Genomic DNA, 13,122 nt, shown 5'->3' with positions numbered 1-13,122 from the left:
GTCAAATTTACCTTTCCTAGATTCCTTCAAGATATAACATTTGCTACCAAATACTTTCAAGTAACTTACATTAGGTTTGTAGCCATACCATAGTCTATAAGGAGTTTGATTTGATTCTTTCTTCAACTATACTCTATTCAAGGTATGCACTGCAGTACTGATTGCTTCCTTCTAGTATTTGATTGCAACACTCTTTTCTATCATTAATGTTCTTGCACAATCCATGATGGATTTGTTCTTTCTTTCAGCTATACCATTCTGCTATGGTGTACCAAGAGTTGATACTTGTCTCTTAATTCCCCTTTCAATGTAGAATTAATTTAACTTATTAGAAATTAATTCACCAACTCTATCTAATCTCAAACACTTCAGCATCTTTCCAATTTCTTTCTCCATTCTTCCTAGATACCACTTAAATTTTTGAAATGATTCAAACTTTTCTTTTAGATACATTACGGTCATCATTCTAGAATAATCATCAACAAAAAGAATAAAATACTTATCTCCACTGTAGCTCTCTATTCCAATTGGTCCACATAAGTTCATATGAACTACGTTCAAGACTTCTTTAGAATGGTAGTCCTCTCTTTTGAAATTTGTCTTTCCCATCTTACCAATTTGACAATTTTTGCATAGGCCCATATCAGGTTTTCTTAGACTAGGAATACCTGTTACTCTTTTCTTCTTACTTATCTAGATTAGATTATCAATTTCACATGACATAACCTTTTATGCCATAACTAGATTTCTTCTACTTGAGCAATAAAACATGAACTTTCATTGAGATCTAGGTGGAATAGGTTACCTTTTGTTTGTTTTCCAAACCCAACCAAATTTACTTTTCCATCTAGCAACTTGGCCTTCACATTCATGAATTCTACCTTAAATCCAATGTTATTCAATTGTGCCACACTCAGTAGATTATAATTTAGTCCTTCAATCCAAAAAGCATTATCACATCTAAGTTCATTGGTATGCAACATGGTTCATTGTTTCCAAATCTCACACTTCTACCATGATAATGTTCAAACTTTATTTTGTCACCAGTCATATGATGTGAGAAGCCACTATAAATAATAGATGTGTTATTTTTTCTAACATGAGAGACAAGTGTCATTTTATCTCCTTCATCATCAGATTCATCTTTTACAGCAATATAGATCATTTCATCCTCTTCACTACTATCTGAATCCTTAGCCATAAAACAAGATTTCTTACCTTTTTCTTTGTGTCCAACTTTTTCACAAGAGAAATAGATTAAAGAGATTTTACAATTATACTTTCCTTTGTCTTTGGGATACCTTCTTGCAAGCAATGCTTTAATGGCTTCAAGATCACTGTCAAAATTAGCTTCCTCTTCAGTTTCAGATTATTTTCTTTTAGAAATTTTAGCTTTCTTCTTGAGTGAAACCTTAGCTTCAAATGCAGGCTCAAGATTTCTAGAACTAGGAGTACATAATTATCATAGTTATCTAGTTCAAATGCAGTTAATCTTTCAACTAGAGCATCCAAAGTTATCTTATTATTTGGATCACATCCCATCTCTTGAATAGAAAACACTCTAATTGTATTGATGGGAAGAAGGGTTTGGAGTACCTTGCTTACCATTGTTACATTTTCAATTTTTCCTCCAGAGGCTTTGATAGCACTGAAACTGACTTTGATTCTCTCAACATATTTTGCAATATTTTCATCCTCTCATTTTCATCTAATCAAACTAACCTCTCAAGCTTTTTGCCTTGGCTCTTTTACGTTATCATCACCTCCATAGATATCCTTCAATTTGGTCCACATGTCATAAGCAGTAGCACATCCTTTGACCTTGTCAAACTCAACATAGTTGAGAGCTGACGCAATGTCAATCATCATGATCTTATGATTTTTCCTTTTAGCAATCTCTTCTACAGTCAATGTTCCAGTAGGAGCCTTGTAAGCATTTTCCAAGTATTTCAAACTTGAATCACTAATGGTTACCAAGTGCAACTTCATAAGTTCCTGCCACACCTGGAAGTTATCTTTGTTCAGCTTGGGAATCTCTCTCATGTAAGACATCGTGATCTTTAGCTTAGGTCCTTGAAACCTTTCTCTACAAGCACCAAGAAGCTCTGATACCAAATTTTGGAAATATAAGGGGAGTAACTGAGAGGGGAGGGGTGAATCAGTTACCACTAATATAAATTTTAGATCCCTTAGATGTCAGTACATTACATAAACTTCACTAAAAATACTGATGCTCTGTACTCGGTTTACACTAGTAAATGTTGTAACTCGACAAACATTGAAATAGCAACAATAACTTGAAAAATATAAATCTTATGATATTATTAGTCATTAACTTAGTTACATACACATAAAATAAATAGAATGAACACAAGTAACACCAAGCTTTAATGTGGAAACCCAAATTGGGAAAACCACCAAATGCAACTAGTTACTGATTTTCACTCTTCTGAAGTGTGCCCTATTAGGAGCCAATCCAGTTAAAGGTTACAAAACACATTGTTAGGTTTGACACTATTAGAGGATCTAATCACCCTGTTAGAAGTGGCCTTGTTAGAGGTCTTTAGACACTTTAATTTAGAAATGTCACCTTGTTAGAGGATATACAAATAGTTCAATTTGATTAGGTTTCCACAATCCATTAGACTTTCAAATTTTGCTTCTGGATTTGATTGTGTACGTTTTTTTAGCATCAACGTTTCGGATCACACTCTGTGATCCATCATCAGGATGAGAGAATGCAAGAATGAAAAAGTGAGCAGATCAGGCCAGTGAGGGGGTTAATAAGGGAAAAAGTTGGAAGGAAGGGAGGTGGATAGAGGAGAAGACAAAAAATAAAAGGAAAAAGCTAAAAAAGGGGGGGGGAACCCATGGGAGACAGGAGACTAAAAAAGGAGTTAAATTAGACAAAACCCCTAGGAAATAGAAAACAAGAAACTAATAAGAACCTAAACTAGAGCAAGTGCCTGAGCCTCCCTTGTAAAGAAATAGGGAAATAACAGGTAAAGAACAAAACAATCGAGAGGCAAAAGCACGCAAAAAAGGAAACCCAAAGTGCTAAAAAAATATACAATAAAAACTATGTATCAAATGCAATTAATCCTGCACAGTGAAAAAAAAAGCACAATGATAATAATATAAATAAACAATGAATACACCTACCGAAGCATCTAAGGTGAAAAATAATAATGAAATATGAATAATATTATAGCTCAAAAACTATATAAATTAATATAAAATATGATGTATATATTAATACTGGCTATTAGACCTATTAAGGGTGCAATAAAAAATAATAAAAATGATAAGAACTGTGAAAGCTACAAAAAAATATTAATACTAAGGAGGAAATGATAATATATATTAATACAATTACAACAATGTATTAATATATATAAATAAATAAATACCAAAAAATAAAAGGAGAAGAAGCAAAGGGGGTACGAAGCAAAAAATTGCACCAAACAAAAAGAACCACAAAAAGAAAAAACTACTAAGGGAGAAACACCAAAAGAAAGAAGCAGGAAAGCAACTAAAACAAAGAAATAATACACCTACCTATATAACGAAAAAAGGCACCTACCATTATGATAATCAAAAAAGGCAGGAAAAAATGAACGAAGAAAGAAGGGAGGAGGAACCAAGGAAAGAGAGGATAAGACAGGGGAGGTTGTGGCGGAGAACAAGAAGGGGGAGAGACATGACACCAAGGATAGGCAACACAAGAGGCCGAGGAGCGAGCTTGACCTGCGAAGAAGAGAGGAGAGAGGATAGGGAGCGGGGGACACTCAAGGATGGAGACGCATATCCAGCAAACTTAATAATGGTTGCCAAGACTGGCTCAAAGACCAACCATCCTCACGATTAAGATTCAGCGGGTGGTGGTTAATTTCAATGGCTTCCATTAACTTTCTCTTGAAGTAGTTATCTTCCTTGACAAGGATTTGGGTGTTCTCGAGACAGATATGGTGTTTGGTTGCAGATGAGTGCTCTGCCAGAGCAGATTTATGGACCCTATCATGTTTGATGTCTGCACCATGCTCCCTAATTCTAGTCTGGAATGAGCGACCCGTTTCTCCTATGTAGGCTACACCACAAGAGCAAACAATCTTGTAGACTCCTGATTCAAGAAGAGCATCCTTGGGGTCCTTAAGAGGGGGCACATAGTTGCGGACCCTGGATAGGGGCTTGAAGGCCACCCTGAGTCCCTTTTTGGACAAGATTTTGGCAATCTTTTGGGATAAACCATCAACAAAAGGAAGGGCAACGCTCAAGGTGGGCGGAGACAAGAGAGGTTTGGGGTTGGCACTGGTGAGAAAGAAAGATTTGGCTTGGTTGAGCACCTTAGAAATTTGTTTATGAGAGTAACCGTTAAGTTTGAAGACTTGGCGGAGATGGGCCAACTCCTGGTTTAAGTTGTCATCATCGCAAATTCTAAGGGCTCTAAGAGCAAGGGTCTTGAGGATGCCAACCTTTTGGCTGGGGTGATGGTGAGATGAAGAGTGGAGGTATAGATCAGTGTGGGTGGCCTTGCGATACACACATCGGCTAAGGGTTCCATCTGCCTTCTTGATGAGAAGAACATCGAGGAAAGGTAAAAGGTTGTCAGACTCAAGTTCCATCGTAAAGGAGATGTTAGAGGAGAAGTTGTTGATGTGCTGGTGGAACTCCAAAAGCTTGTCATGACCATGTGGCCAACACACATTTGTGTCATCCACATATCGCTTCCACCATCTGGGTTTAAGGGGGAAAGAGTGGAGGGCCACTTCCTCAAACCGCTCCATATAAAGGTTAGCGATGACCGGGGAGAGGGGAGAGCCCATAGCCACCCCGTCAACTTGCTCATAGAAGACGCCTTGGAAGGAAAAGAAGGTGGACCTCAAACATAAATCCACTAAGGAAGCAATTTCCTCACCCATCTTTTCCTTGATGATGTCGATTGAGTCAGGAATCGGCACCTTGGTGAAGAGAGAAACCACATCAAAACTCACCAAGATGTCATTTTGCTCCATCTTGACATCTTTGGTAAATTGAACGAAGTGGCTAGAATCTTTGACAAAGGTGTCAGAATTTCCCACCAACGGGGAGATAAGCTTGGCAAGATGAGATGCCAACTCATAGGTTGGCGACCCAATGGTGTCAACTATGGGTCGAAGAGGGATACCATCCTTATGAATTTTTGGTACCCCATAGATGCGAGGGGTTACTTCTTTAGATGGCACCAGTTTTTTCTTGGTGGTCTCATCAAAGGAGGATCTGGATACGGCAACCTTGACAAGTCAGAGAATCTTCAAACAGGGGTTACGAGGAAGGATTCTGTAGCTACTCGCGTCAGAGAGTAAAACCTGCATCTTGGCGACATAATCATGTCTGTTCATGATCACAGTGGCATTACCTTTGTCTGCCTTGGTGATGACAATATCGTTGTTAGCAACTAAATGCTTGAAGGCACGCAACTCCACTTTAGGGAAGTTGAGTCTGGGCGGTTTGGCACGCCTGAGGGCGACAGCACAATCTTGTCTAACCTCTTCCGCCAAATCAGGGGAGAGGGAGCGAATAGCTTGCTCGATCTCAACAAGAAATTTAATGTGAGGAATAGATCGAGGAGCACAGGCAAAGTTGAGACCACGCTTCAAAAAATTAAAAGAAAGATGGTCAATAATGGCATGAGACAAGTTGACCACAAGTTTATTCTCCCAATCAAGCACCGAGCAGTGGGAAAGAGGAGGGGGACACGAACGGTCCCTAATAGAGGTAGCATCAAGGTTCAAGGGAAGATCAACATGGTTGATGGCAACAGGGAACGCCTTAGAGCCGCTGGGAAGCTGGAGAGGCTCCGACTTCGACATCGCCAAAGAGGGGGACGAAGGAGCAGAGACCAAATTGTCCAAGCAGGGGGCTTTCAAGTTGAACAATGGCTCACTCTTATTAATGGCGACAGGATTCGAGTGTAAAGAGTGAGGGGCCCGATGGGAAGCAACAACTACCACAGGCGAAGGAGAACAGCCAACACTCTGACAAGGAACGCTGGATGACGGGGCAGGCACAGAGTTAAAGATGCAAGTGGCCTGCACGTTAGTCGTCGGCTCACACAAACTCGGGGTGACAAGACTAGCAATAAATGAGCAAGGGGCTCGATGGGATGCACCAACTACAGCGCTGCAAAGAGAACAACTACCACACTGACTATGCACATCAAGAGAGTCCAAAGGGTAGGTGGACGTACCTGCACCATCCATGATGGAGCCGCTGGGAGAAGATGACCGTTGGGCGAAGTCATCGAGGAGGCAAGATGCAGGTCGATCCAGGAGCTCCAGTCTGGGCAAATTTGCAGTGACTTGAGGAACAACCGAACAGGGCTCACGAGGAACAGTTCTGCTCACTCCATCCACTGCGCGCTGGCTCGTAGGAGGCGGGGGTGGCGAGACTGCAGGAGCTTGGCTCGCGGCAGACAGTGCAAGGACAGGTCGCGTATCTGCCGTAGAGATACAGGACCCACGAGGAACAGATCTACTGGTTCCAACCACTGCGTGCTGGCTCGTAAGAGGCGGGGGCGGCGAGACTCCAGAAGCTTGGCTCGCGGCAGACAGTACAAGGATGGGCCTCGTCTCTGCCGTAGAGATACCGCCTGTTAACTGGTTGGAGAAGGGTGAAGGCCCAGTCTGCAATGAGGGGCGCTGCCGAGCTGGACAAGCAGCGAAAGACTGAAAAGAAGAACCTCGACGCCCGCCAAGAGATTGCCTGAGAAGAGAGCCAAACTTTAGCTTCTGTCTTTGGATGCAAACAGCTTGACGACCCAAAGCCCGATTGTAAGAAGAGGTATCTAACCGCTCCCACAGGTCAGGGCGAAGTACGGAGGCCAACTCAAGATGAAGGGGCATCAACCTAGCATTGAGATGGTTGATGGATCTCCTGGTGGACTGGATTACCGATCTTAGGAGGGAGAGGCCAGCTCGGAGGAAAATGTGCTTGGTATGCACGCTCCACAGGTGGTGGCTAATTTTTACGAAACAAGGAATCAACTGGAAATCTCTACAGCGCTTCAGGAAGGCCAGATCTGCAATTTTCTTCATAAGCCTGATTCTTAGCATCTCTAGTTGCTTGGATTTGTAGCATAGCTCCCTCCCATGAAGGGTATCAATCAATTTGATTAGGTTTCCACAATCCATTAGACTTTCAAATTTTGCTTCTGGATTTGATTGTGTACGTTTTTTTAGCATCAACGTTTCGGATCACACTCTGTGATCCATCATCAGGATGAGAGAATGCAAGAATGAAAAAGTGAGCAGATCAGGCCAGTGAGGGGGTTAATAAGGGAAAAAGTTGGAAGGAAGGGAGGTGGATAGAGGAGAAGACAAAAAATAAAAGGAAAAAGCTAAAAAAGGGGGGGGGACCCATGGGAGACAGGAGACTAAAAAAGGAGTTAAATTAGACAAAACCCCTAGGAAATAGAAAACAAGAAACTAATAAGAACCTAAACTAGAGCAAGTGCCTGAGCCTCCCTTGTAAAGAAATAGGGAAATAACAGGTAAAGAACAAAACAATCGAGAGGCAAAAGCACGCAAAAAAGGAAACCCAAAGTGCTAAAAAAATATACAATAAAAACTATGTATCAAATGCAATGAATCCGGCACAGTGAAAAAAAAAGCACAATGATAATAATATAAATAAACAATGAATACACCTACCGAAGCATCTAAGGTGAAAAATAATAATGAAATATGAATAATATTATAGCTCAAAAACTATATAAATTAATATAAAATATGATGTATATATTAATACTGGCTATTAGACCTATTAAGGGTGCAATAAAAAATAATAAAAATGATAAGAACTGTGAAAGCTACAAAAAAATATTAATACTAAGGAGGAAATGATAATATATATTAATACAATTACAACAATGTATTAATATATATAAATAAATAAATACCAAAAAATAAAAGGAGAAGAAGCAAAGGGGTTACGAAGCAAAAAATTGCACCAAACAAAAAGAACCACAAAAAGAAAAAACTACTAAGGGAGAAACACCAAAAGAAAGAAGCAGGAAAGCAACTAAAACAAAGAAATAATACACCTACCTATATAACGAAAAAAGGCACCTACCATTATGATAATCAAAAAAGGCAGGAAAAAATGAACTAAGAAAGAAGGGAGGAGGAACCAAGGAAAGAGAGGATAAGACAGGGGAGGTTGTGGCGGAGAACAAGAAGGGGGAGAGACATGACACCAAGGATAGGCAACACAAGAGGCCGAGGAGCGAGCTCGACCTGCGAAGAAGAGAGGAGAGAGGATAGGGAGCGGGGGACACTCAAGGATGGAGACGCATATCCAGCGAACTTAATAATGGTTGCCAAGACTGGCTCAAAGACCAACCATCCTCACGATTAAGATTCAGCGGGTGGTGGTTAATTTCAATGGCTTCCATTAACTTTCTCTTGAAGTAGTTATCTTCCTTGACAAGGATTTGGGTGTTCTCGAGACAGATATGGTGTTTGGTTGCAGATGAGTGCTCTGCCAGAGCAGATTTATGGACCCTATCATGTTTGATGTCTGCACCATGCTCCCTAATTCTAGTCTGGAATGAGCGACCCGTTTCTCCTATGTAGGCTACACCACAAGAGCAAACAATCTTGTAGACTCCTGATTCAAGAAGAGCATCCCTGGGGTCCTTAAGAGGGGGCACATAGTTGCAGACCCTGGATAGGGGCTTGAAGGCCACCCTGAGTCCCTTTTTGGACAAGATTTTGGCAATCTTTTGGGATAAACCATCAACAAAAGGAAGGGCAACGCTCAAGGTGGGCGGAGACAAGAGAGGTTTGGGGTTGGCACTGGTGAGAAAGAAAGATTTGGCTTGGTTGAGCACCTTAGAAATTTGTTTATGAGAGTAACCGTTAAGTTTGAAGACTTGGCGGAGATGGGCCAACTCCTGGTTTAAGTTGTCATCATCGCAAATTCTAAGGGCTCTAAGAGCAAGGGTCTTGAGGATGCCAACCTTTTGGCTGGGGTGATGGTGAGATGAAGAGTGGAGGTATAGATCAGTGTGGGTGGCCTTGCGATACACACATCGGCTAAGGGTTCCATCTGCCTTCTTGATGAGAAGAACATCGAGGAAAGGTAAAAGGTTGTCAGACTCAAGTTCCATCGTAAAGGAGATGTTAGAGGAGAAGTTGTTGATGTGCTGGTGGAACTCCAAAAGCTTGTCATGACCATGTGGCCAACACACATTTGTGTCATCCACATATCGCTTCCACCATCTGGGTTTAAGGGGGAAAGAGTGGAGGGCCACTTCCTCAAACCGCTCCATATAAAGGTTAGCGATGACCGGGGAGAGGGGAGAGCCAACTCTATTAAGAGATTTAGATTACTACTACAATGGTTAGAGAGCAATAATGAGATGACCTAATTTCTGATACAATTGAATTGATGATCACATATCTCAATTCTAGCTTGTATACTTAATCCTTTCTAATCAAATGTATCTTTGTAGCTCAACAAGGATATTCTGCTTATCCTTCTAATTTTCTTCCTCTAAGCATCTTCAAATCTTCTATTACTTACTCACATTCAATCCTCAACTTGACCTTATATTTATATCATACACATTGTCAAGTCGGCTTGAATACAACTTAGAATACGTAATATTCATTTCCTCAGTTGGCTAGAACCAATCAACAAAACTATTGAATTCAATATGCCAAAATAAGAAAATCCTTCATTAGTCAACCCTTCTCAGTAGACACTAACTCATAAATGATTTTTCTATGTTAACCAAGTGAATTTGGTTAACATTGCACTTCCACAAAGTTCCTTTGGTAACCGAGTGAGCTCAATTAAGATTGGTTCCATCTAACTTTTCCTTCATTAACAAAGTGACCTTAGTTAACACTTAATTTCTATGGTCTTCTCTTTGTCGCCTGGGTGAACTTGGTAGAAATTGTCTTCTGAACTAAGCAATCTTTGGAATACTTGACAAACACAAGAAACTATCTTCATCGCCTGAGTGAGCTCAATATACACTAATTGAAAATGATATGGCATTTTGTGTAACATCAAAGACAATACACAATTAACCAATTGTTTTCAACACAATATAGTAGAAACACTTATCCAGGATAATAATATTATCTATAATGTAACATGTTTTTAGTAATCACTACAAAGGAATGCCAATAGGTTGTGAATGATATAATTATAAGAAGCTCCTTGCGCTTCATATACTAGCTTGATAGGGATAAGAAATTCAAATTGGATGAGTGATTCCATGCCTACTTATATTTTCCCCACAAATAGGAATACTTGGTAATATCAACACTTCTGGGAACCCAAATTTGCAATATAAGAAAATTAATAAACAAAGCTATAATCTAGAGTTGAAGAGGTCTACTAGGTTGAGAAAAATTCAAAAAATTATGAATGTGTTAGTTACTAATCATCCTAAATTTTTGTGTACTAATCAAATAGAATCACTTATTTTGAAACAAGCTTGTAATGATGTTAACATGACAAATTTATGGAAACAATGCAAGAAGAAATGAACTCACTAATGGCAAACAATGCTTGAGATTCACTTCCACTTCCACCAAATCATAGAGCACTGAAGAATCGATGTGATTTTCCTTTAGGGAAGGAAGACAATGGTAGGAAGAGATTCAAAACCAAATTGTCTATAAAATAATATGATCAACAAAAGAGAGTAGATTTTAATTAAATATGTTAATCAATTGTACAAAATATTACCACTCAAGGAGTTTTGGGATTGGTCATAGTTCACAATCTTAAACTTGTGCAACTTGATGAAAATACACTGTTTCTTGTTTTGATTAAGTAAAAACAGTTTTAAAAGGACCCGAAACCTTGTACAAAGAGAAGAGAAAGATATAGCAATGAAGGATCTTAACACAACTATGGAACACCACCCAAAAAACTAACGAAACTCACCATAGTTCCCAACAAGAGGACTAAAACTAGCCTATAAAAAACAAATACCATCAAGATCTACATTTTGGTCCAATCTTCTAAGAACATAAAGATATATCAAGCAAAGGTTTGGAGAATTTGACTTTATTTCCTTTAATTGATGTCCATCCATCCTCCACCTTTTCAGTAGCCCTCTGCCAATCTAGAGATGAACTTGAAGAACCAGTATAGACCGTAAGAGTATCCATAGGAGGGAAAGGGGTAGCACCACTAATAACCCCCAAAACCCTCATAGAAGAAGCATAGGCATCAATACCCATAGCAATAGGATATAATACAGTTGAACTAGCACCAGCATAAATGTTCTAGACAGAGCCAGCAGTAAAAAAAGGGACAGCTTTAACATTCTGAGCCTGAGCCAAAGCCGCCATAGAGATAGTAGTAGTAGTATCTTGTTAAAAGAAGGGTAAAAATTAATTAAGACATAAAAGAGATTTAAAAATACCCTTTCTTCATAAATGAGGAATTATATATGGTGCAGTTTGAAGGTTTTCTAAAATAGGACAAGAACATTTTCATAGCTCAAGCTCAAGCTCAAGCAAGCCCCGTGGTAGTGCTACTTCAAGTTTGAAAGCTTCATAACTGAGCATCATTTCTTATGTTGCAAATATGATCCATCTGTCTACTTGTCTAATTTTGAGTTTATCCTTCTATTCCTTTAAGTTGGTGATATGTAAGTAACTAGCACTAACATGAGGATTTTCTGTGAATTGAAGTGACATTTAGTTCAAAGGTTTGTAATGAAAGACTTAGGGGCAGTAGGCAGATACTTGGTATGACAATTATTTAAGATAAAGATAGAAGAAGGAATTCAAGTTGTCCACAAAAAAAAATTAATAAAGTTTTTGAATAGATTTGGTGTGGCAAATGTTAAGGTGGTTAGTGATCATCAGTTAAGGATATAACATTGGCATACAGTTATGTGTATTTTCTAGTATTTAAAAGGGACTTATGTTTTGGTGAGAAGGATACTTCATTGAGACTTATCCACTCTGATATGGCCGGTGATTTAAGAATTTAGATTTATTAGGTTAGTAATCAGTTAGGTTTTCCAAATGCAACCAGTGGTTGCACTTTCCACAACATAACTTGAATGTATTGCTCTTATAGGAGTCAAAGAGATTATTTTAGTATAGCGATTGTTTAGTGAATAGATGGAAAATTATATATTCAATTCTATTTTTTGATTGCAACAATGTCATTTACTTAGTCAAAAATATTATTTTTTACAATAGTACCAAACATATTGACCTACATTTTCATTTCATTTTCTTTGAAGTGTGTCTGAAGGGGGCAAATTGCAAGTTAGGAAGGAGGCCACCGTTAAACATCACACACTAAGGAAGAAATTAAGTTTGCAAAAATAATTCAAATTTGACTATTTAACACTTTTAGCCAAAGAATCAAACCTACTAATAATAAGGTGAATTTGCCTTGTACTTTTATAGTTTTATAAATATCATAGTAGCAAGGGAGAAGTTTGAATTTTGTAGGACTTCTATCTATCTTGCCACGGTCTAAAGTGGATGTTGGAATATTAAATGCAATGGTTGTTTGTCCCTAGAGGCAAATGCCCACCTACCACCTGATGGACTCCAAAACAGATAGAAACAATAACTACGGTGGGTGAGTTTTTGAAATCAAGAAAGAGGGGGGAAAGTATGACAAAAGGAATGTTTTAGATTCATTCAAGTGATTCAATAGATCAAAATTTTAGCAGAGAGTTGCAAAGGAAAAAAAGAAGAAAGAGGTTGATTAGCAAATCAGTCATTGTAGAGATAGAAGGAAGTTTTTGTCATGTTTCCAGTTGCACAAGTTTCCTCTATTCATTCTGTAAGTTCGTTATTGTTGGATTTGTCCTGTTGAAGCAGTGATTGCTCCAAGCACCATTGTATGCAGCCATTAGATCTGCAAGTTTAAAGTTCATTGAAGTTTGAAGTTTTACCAGATTAGGGTTATTTTAGGGTTTTCTAGTTGAAGCTAAATGCTCCTAGATTTTTTAATATTTATAATCAAAGTTGAATAGAAAGCAAGCAAGCATACTTGAATCCATTGTTCTTCTTCTATTCATTGCATTTGAGAAGTTTGTTTAGAAGCTTCAAGCTTTGGCTCTCTAGTTTTAACGGTGGAAACATTTAC

General features: G+C 38.8%; 2 protein-coding genes across 2 annotated transcripts; both read right to left on the bottom strand.

Moving 5' to 3' along the window:
* Window positions 1-3,788: 3,788 nt before the first annotated feature.
* Window positions 3,789-5,012, bottom strand: LOC149569942 (uncharacterized). Its single transcript, XM_089817053.1, has one exon. The coding sequence runs from the start codon at window positions 5,010-5,012 to the stop codon at window positions 3,789-3,791; it is 1,224 nt and encodes a 407-aa protein (XP_089673179.1).
* Window positions 5,013-8,314: 3,302 nt separating this feature from the next.
* LOC149569941 (uncharacterized) lies at window positions 8,315-9,148 on the bottom strand. The gene has a single exon (XM_089817052.1). It carries the CDS (start codon window positions 9,146-9,148, stop codon window positions 8,315-8,317), a length of 834 nt encoding a protein of 277 aa, XP_089673178.1.
* Between the last annotated feature and the right edge of the window lie 3,974 nt (window positions 9,149-13,122).

Source organism: Cupressus sempervirens, chromosome 3, assembly GCF_028749045.1.
Source record: "Cupressus sempervirens isolate cs-2001-9-10 chromosome 3, ASM2874904v1, whole genome shotgun sequence".
Classification (NCBI taxonomy): Eukaryota; Viridiplantae; Streptophyta; class Pinopsida; order Cupressales; family Cupressaceae; genus Cupressus; species Cupressus sempervirens.
Note: the sequence above shows the minus strand (reverse complement) of the source record. Positions and strands in the feature narration are given on the sequence as shown.

Bases quoted from the DNA above. Each gene is read 5' to 3' on its own strand.
- LOC149569942 (XM_089817053.1), bottom strand. From the start codon at position 5,012: ATGGAGCAAAATGACATCTTGGTGAGTTTTGATGTGGTTTCTCTCTTC.
- LOC149569941 (XM_089817052.1), bottom strand. From the start codon at position 9,148: ATGGAACTTGAGTCTGACAACCTTTTACCTTTCCTCGATGTTCTTCTC.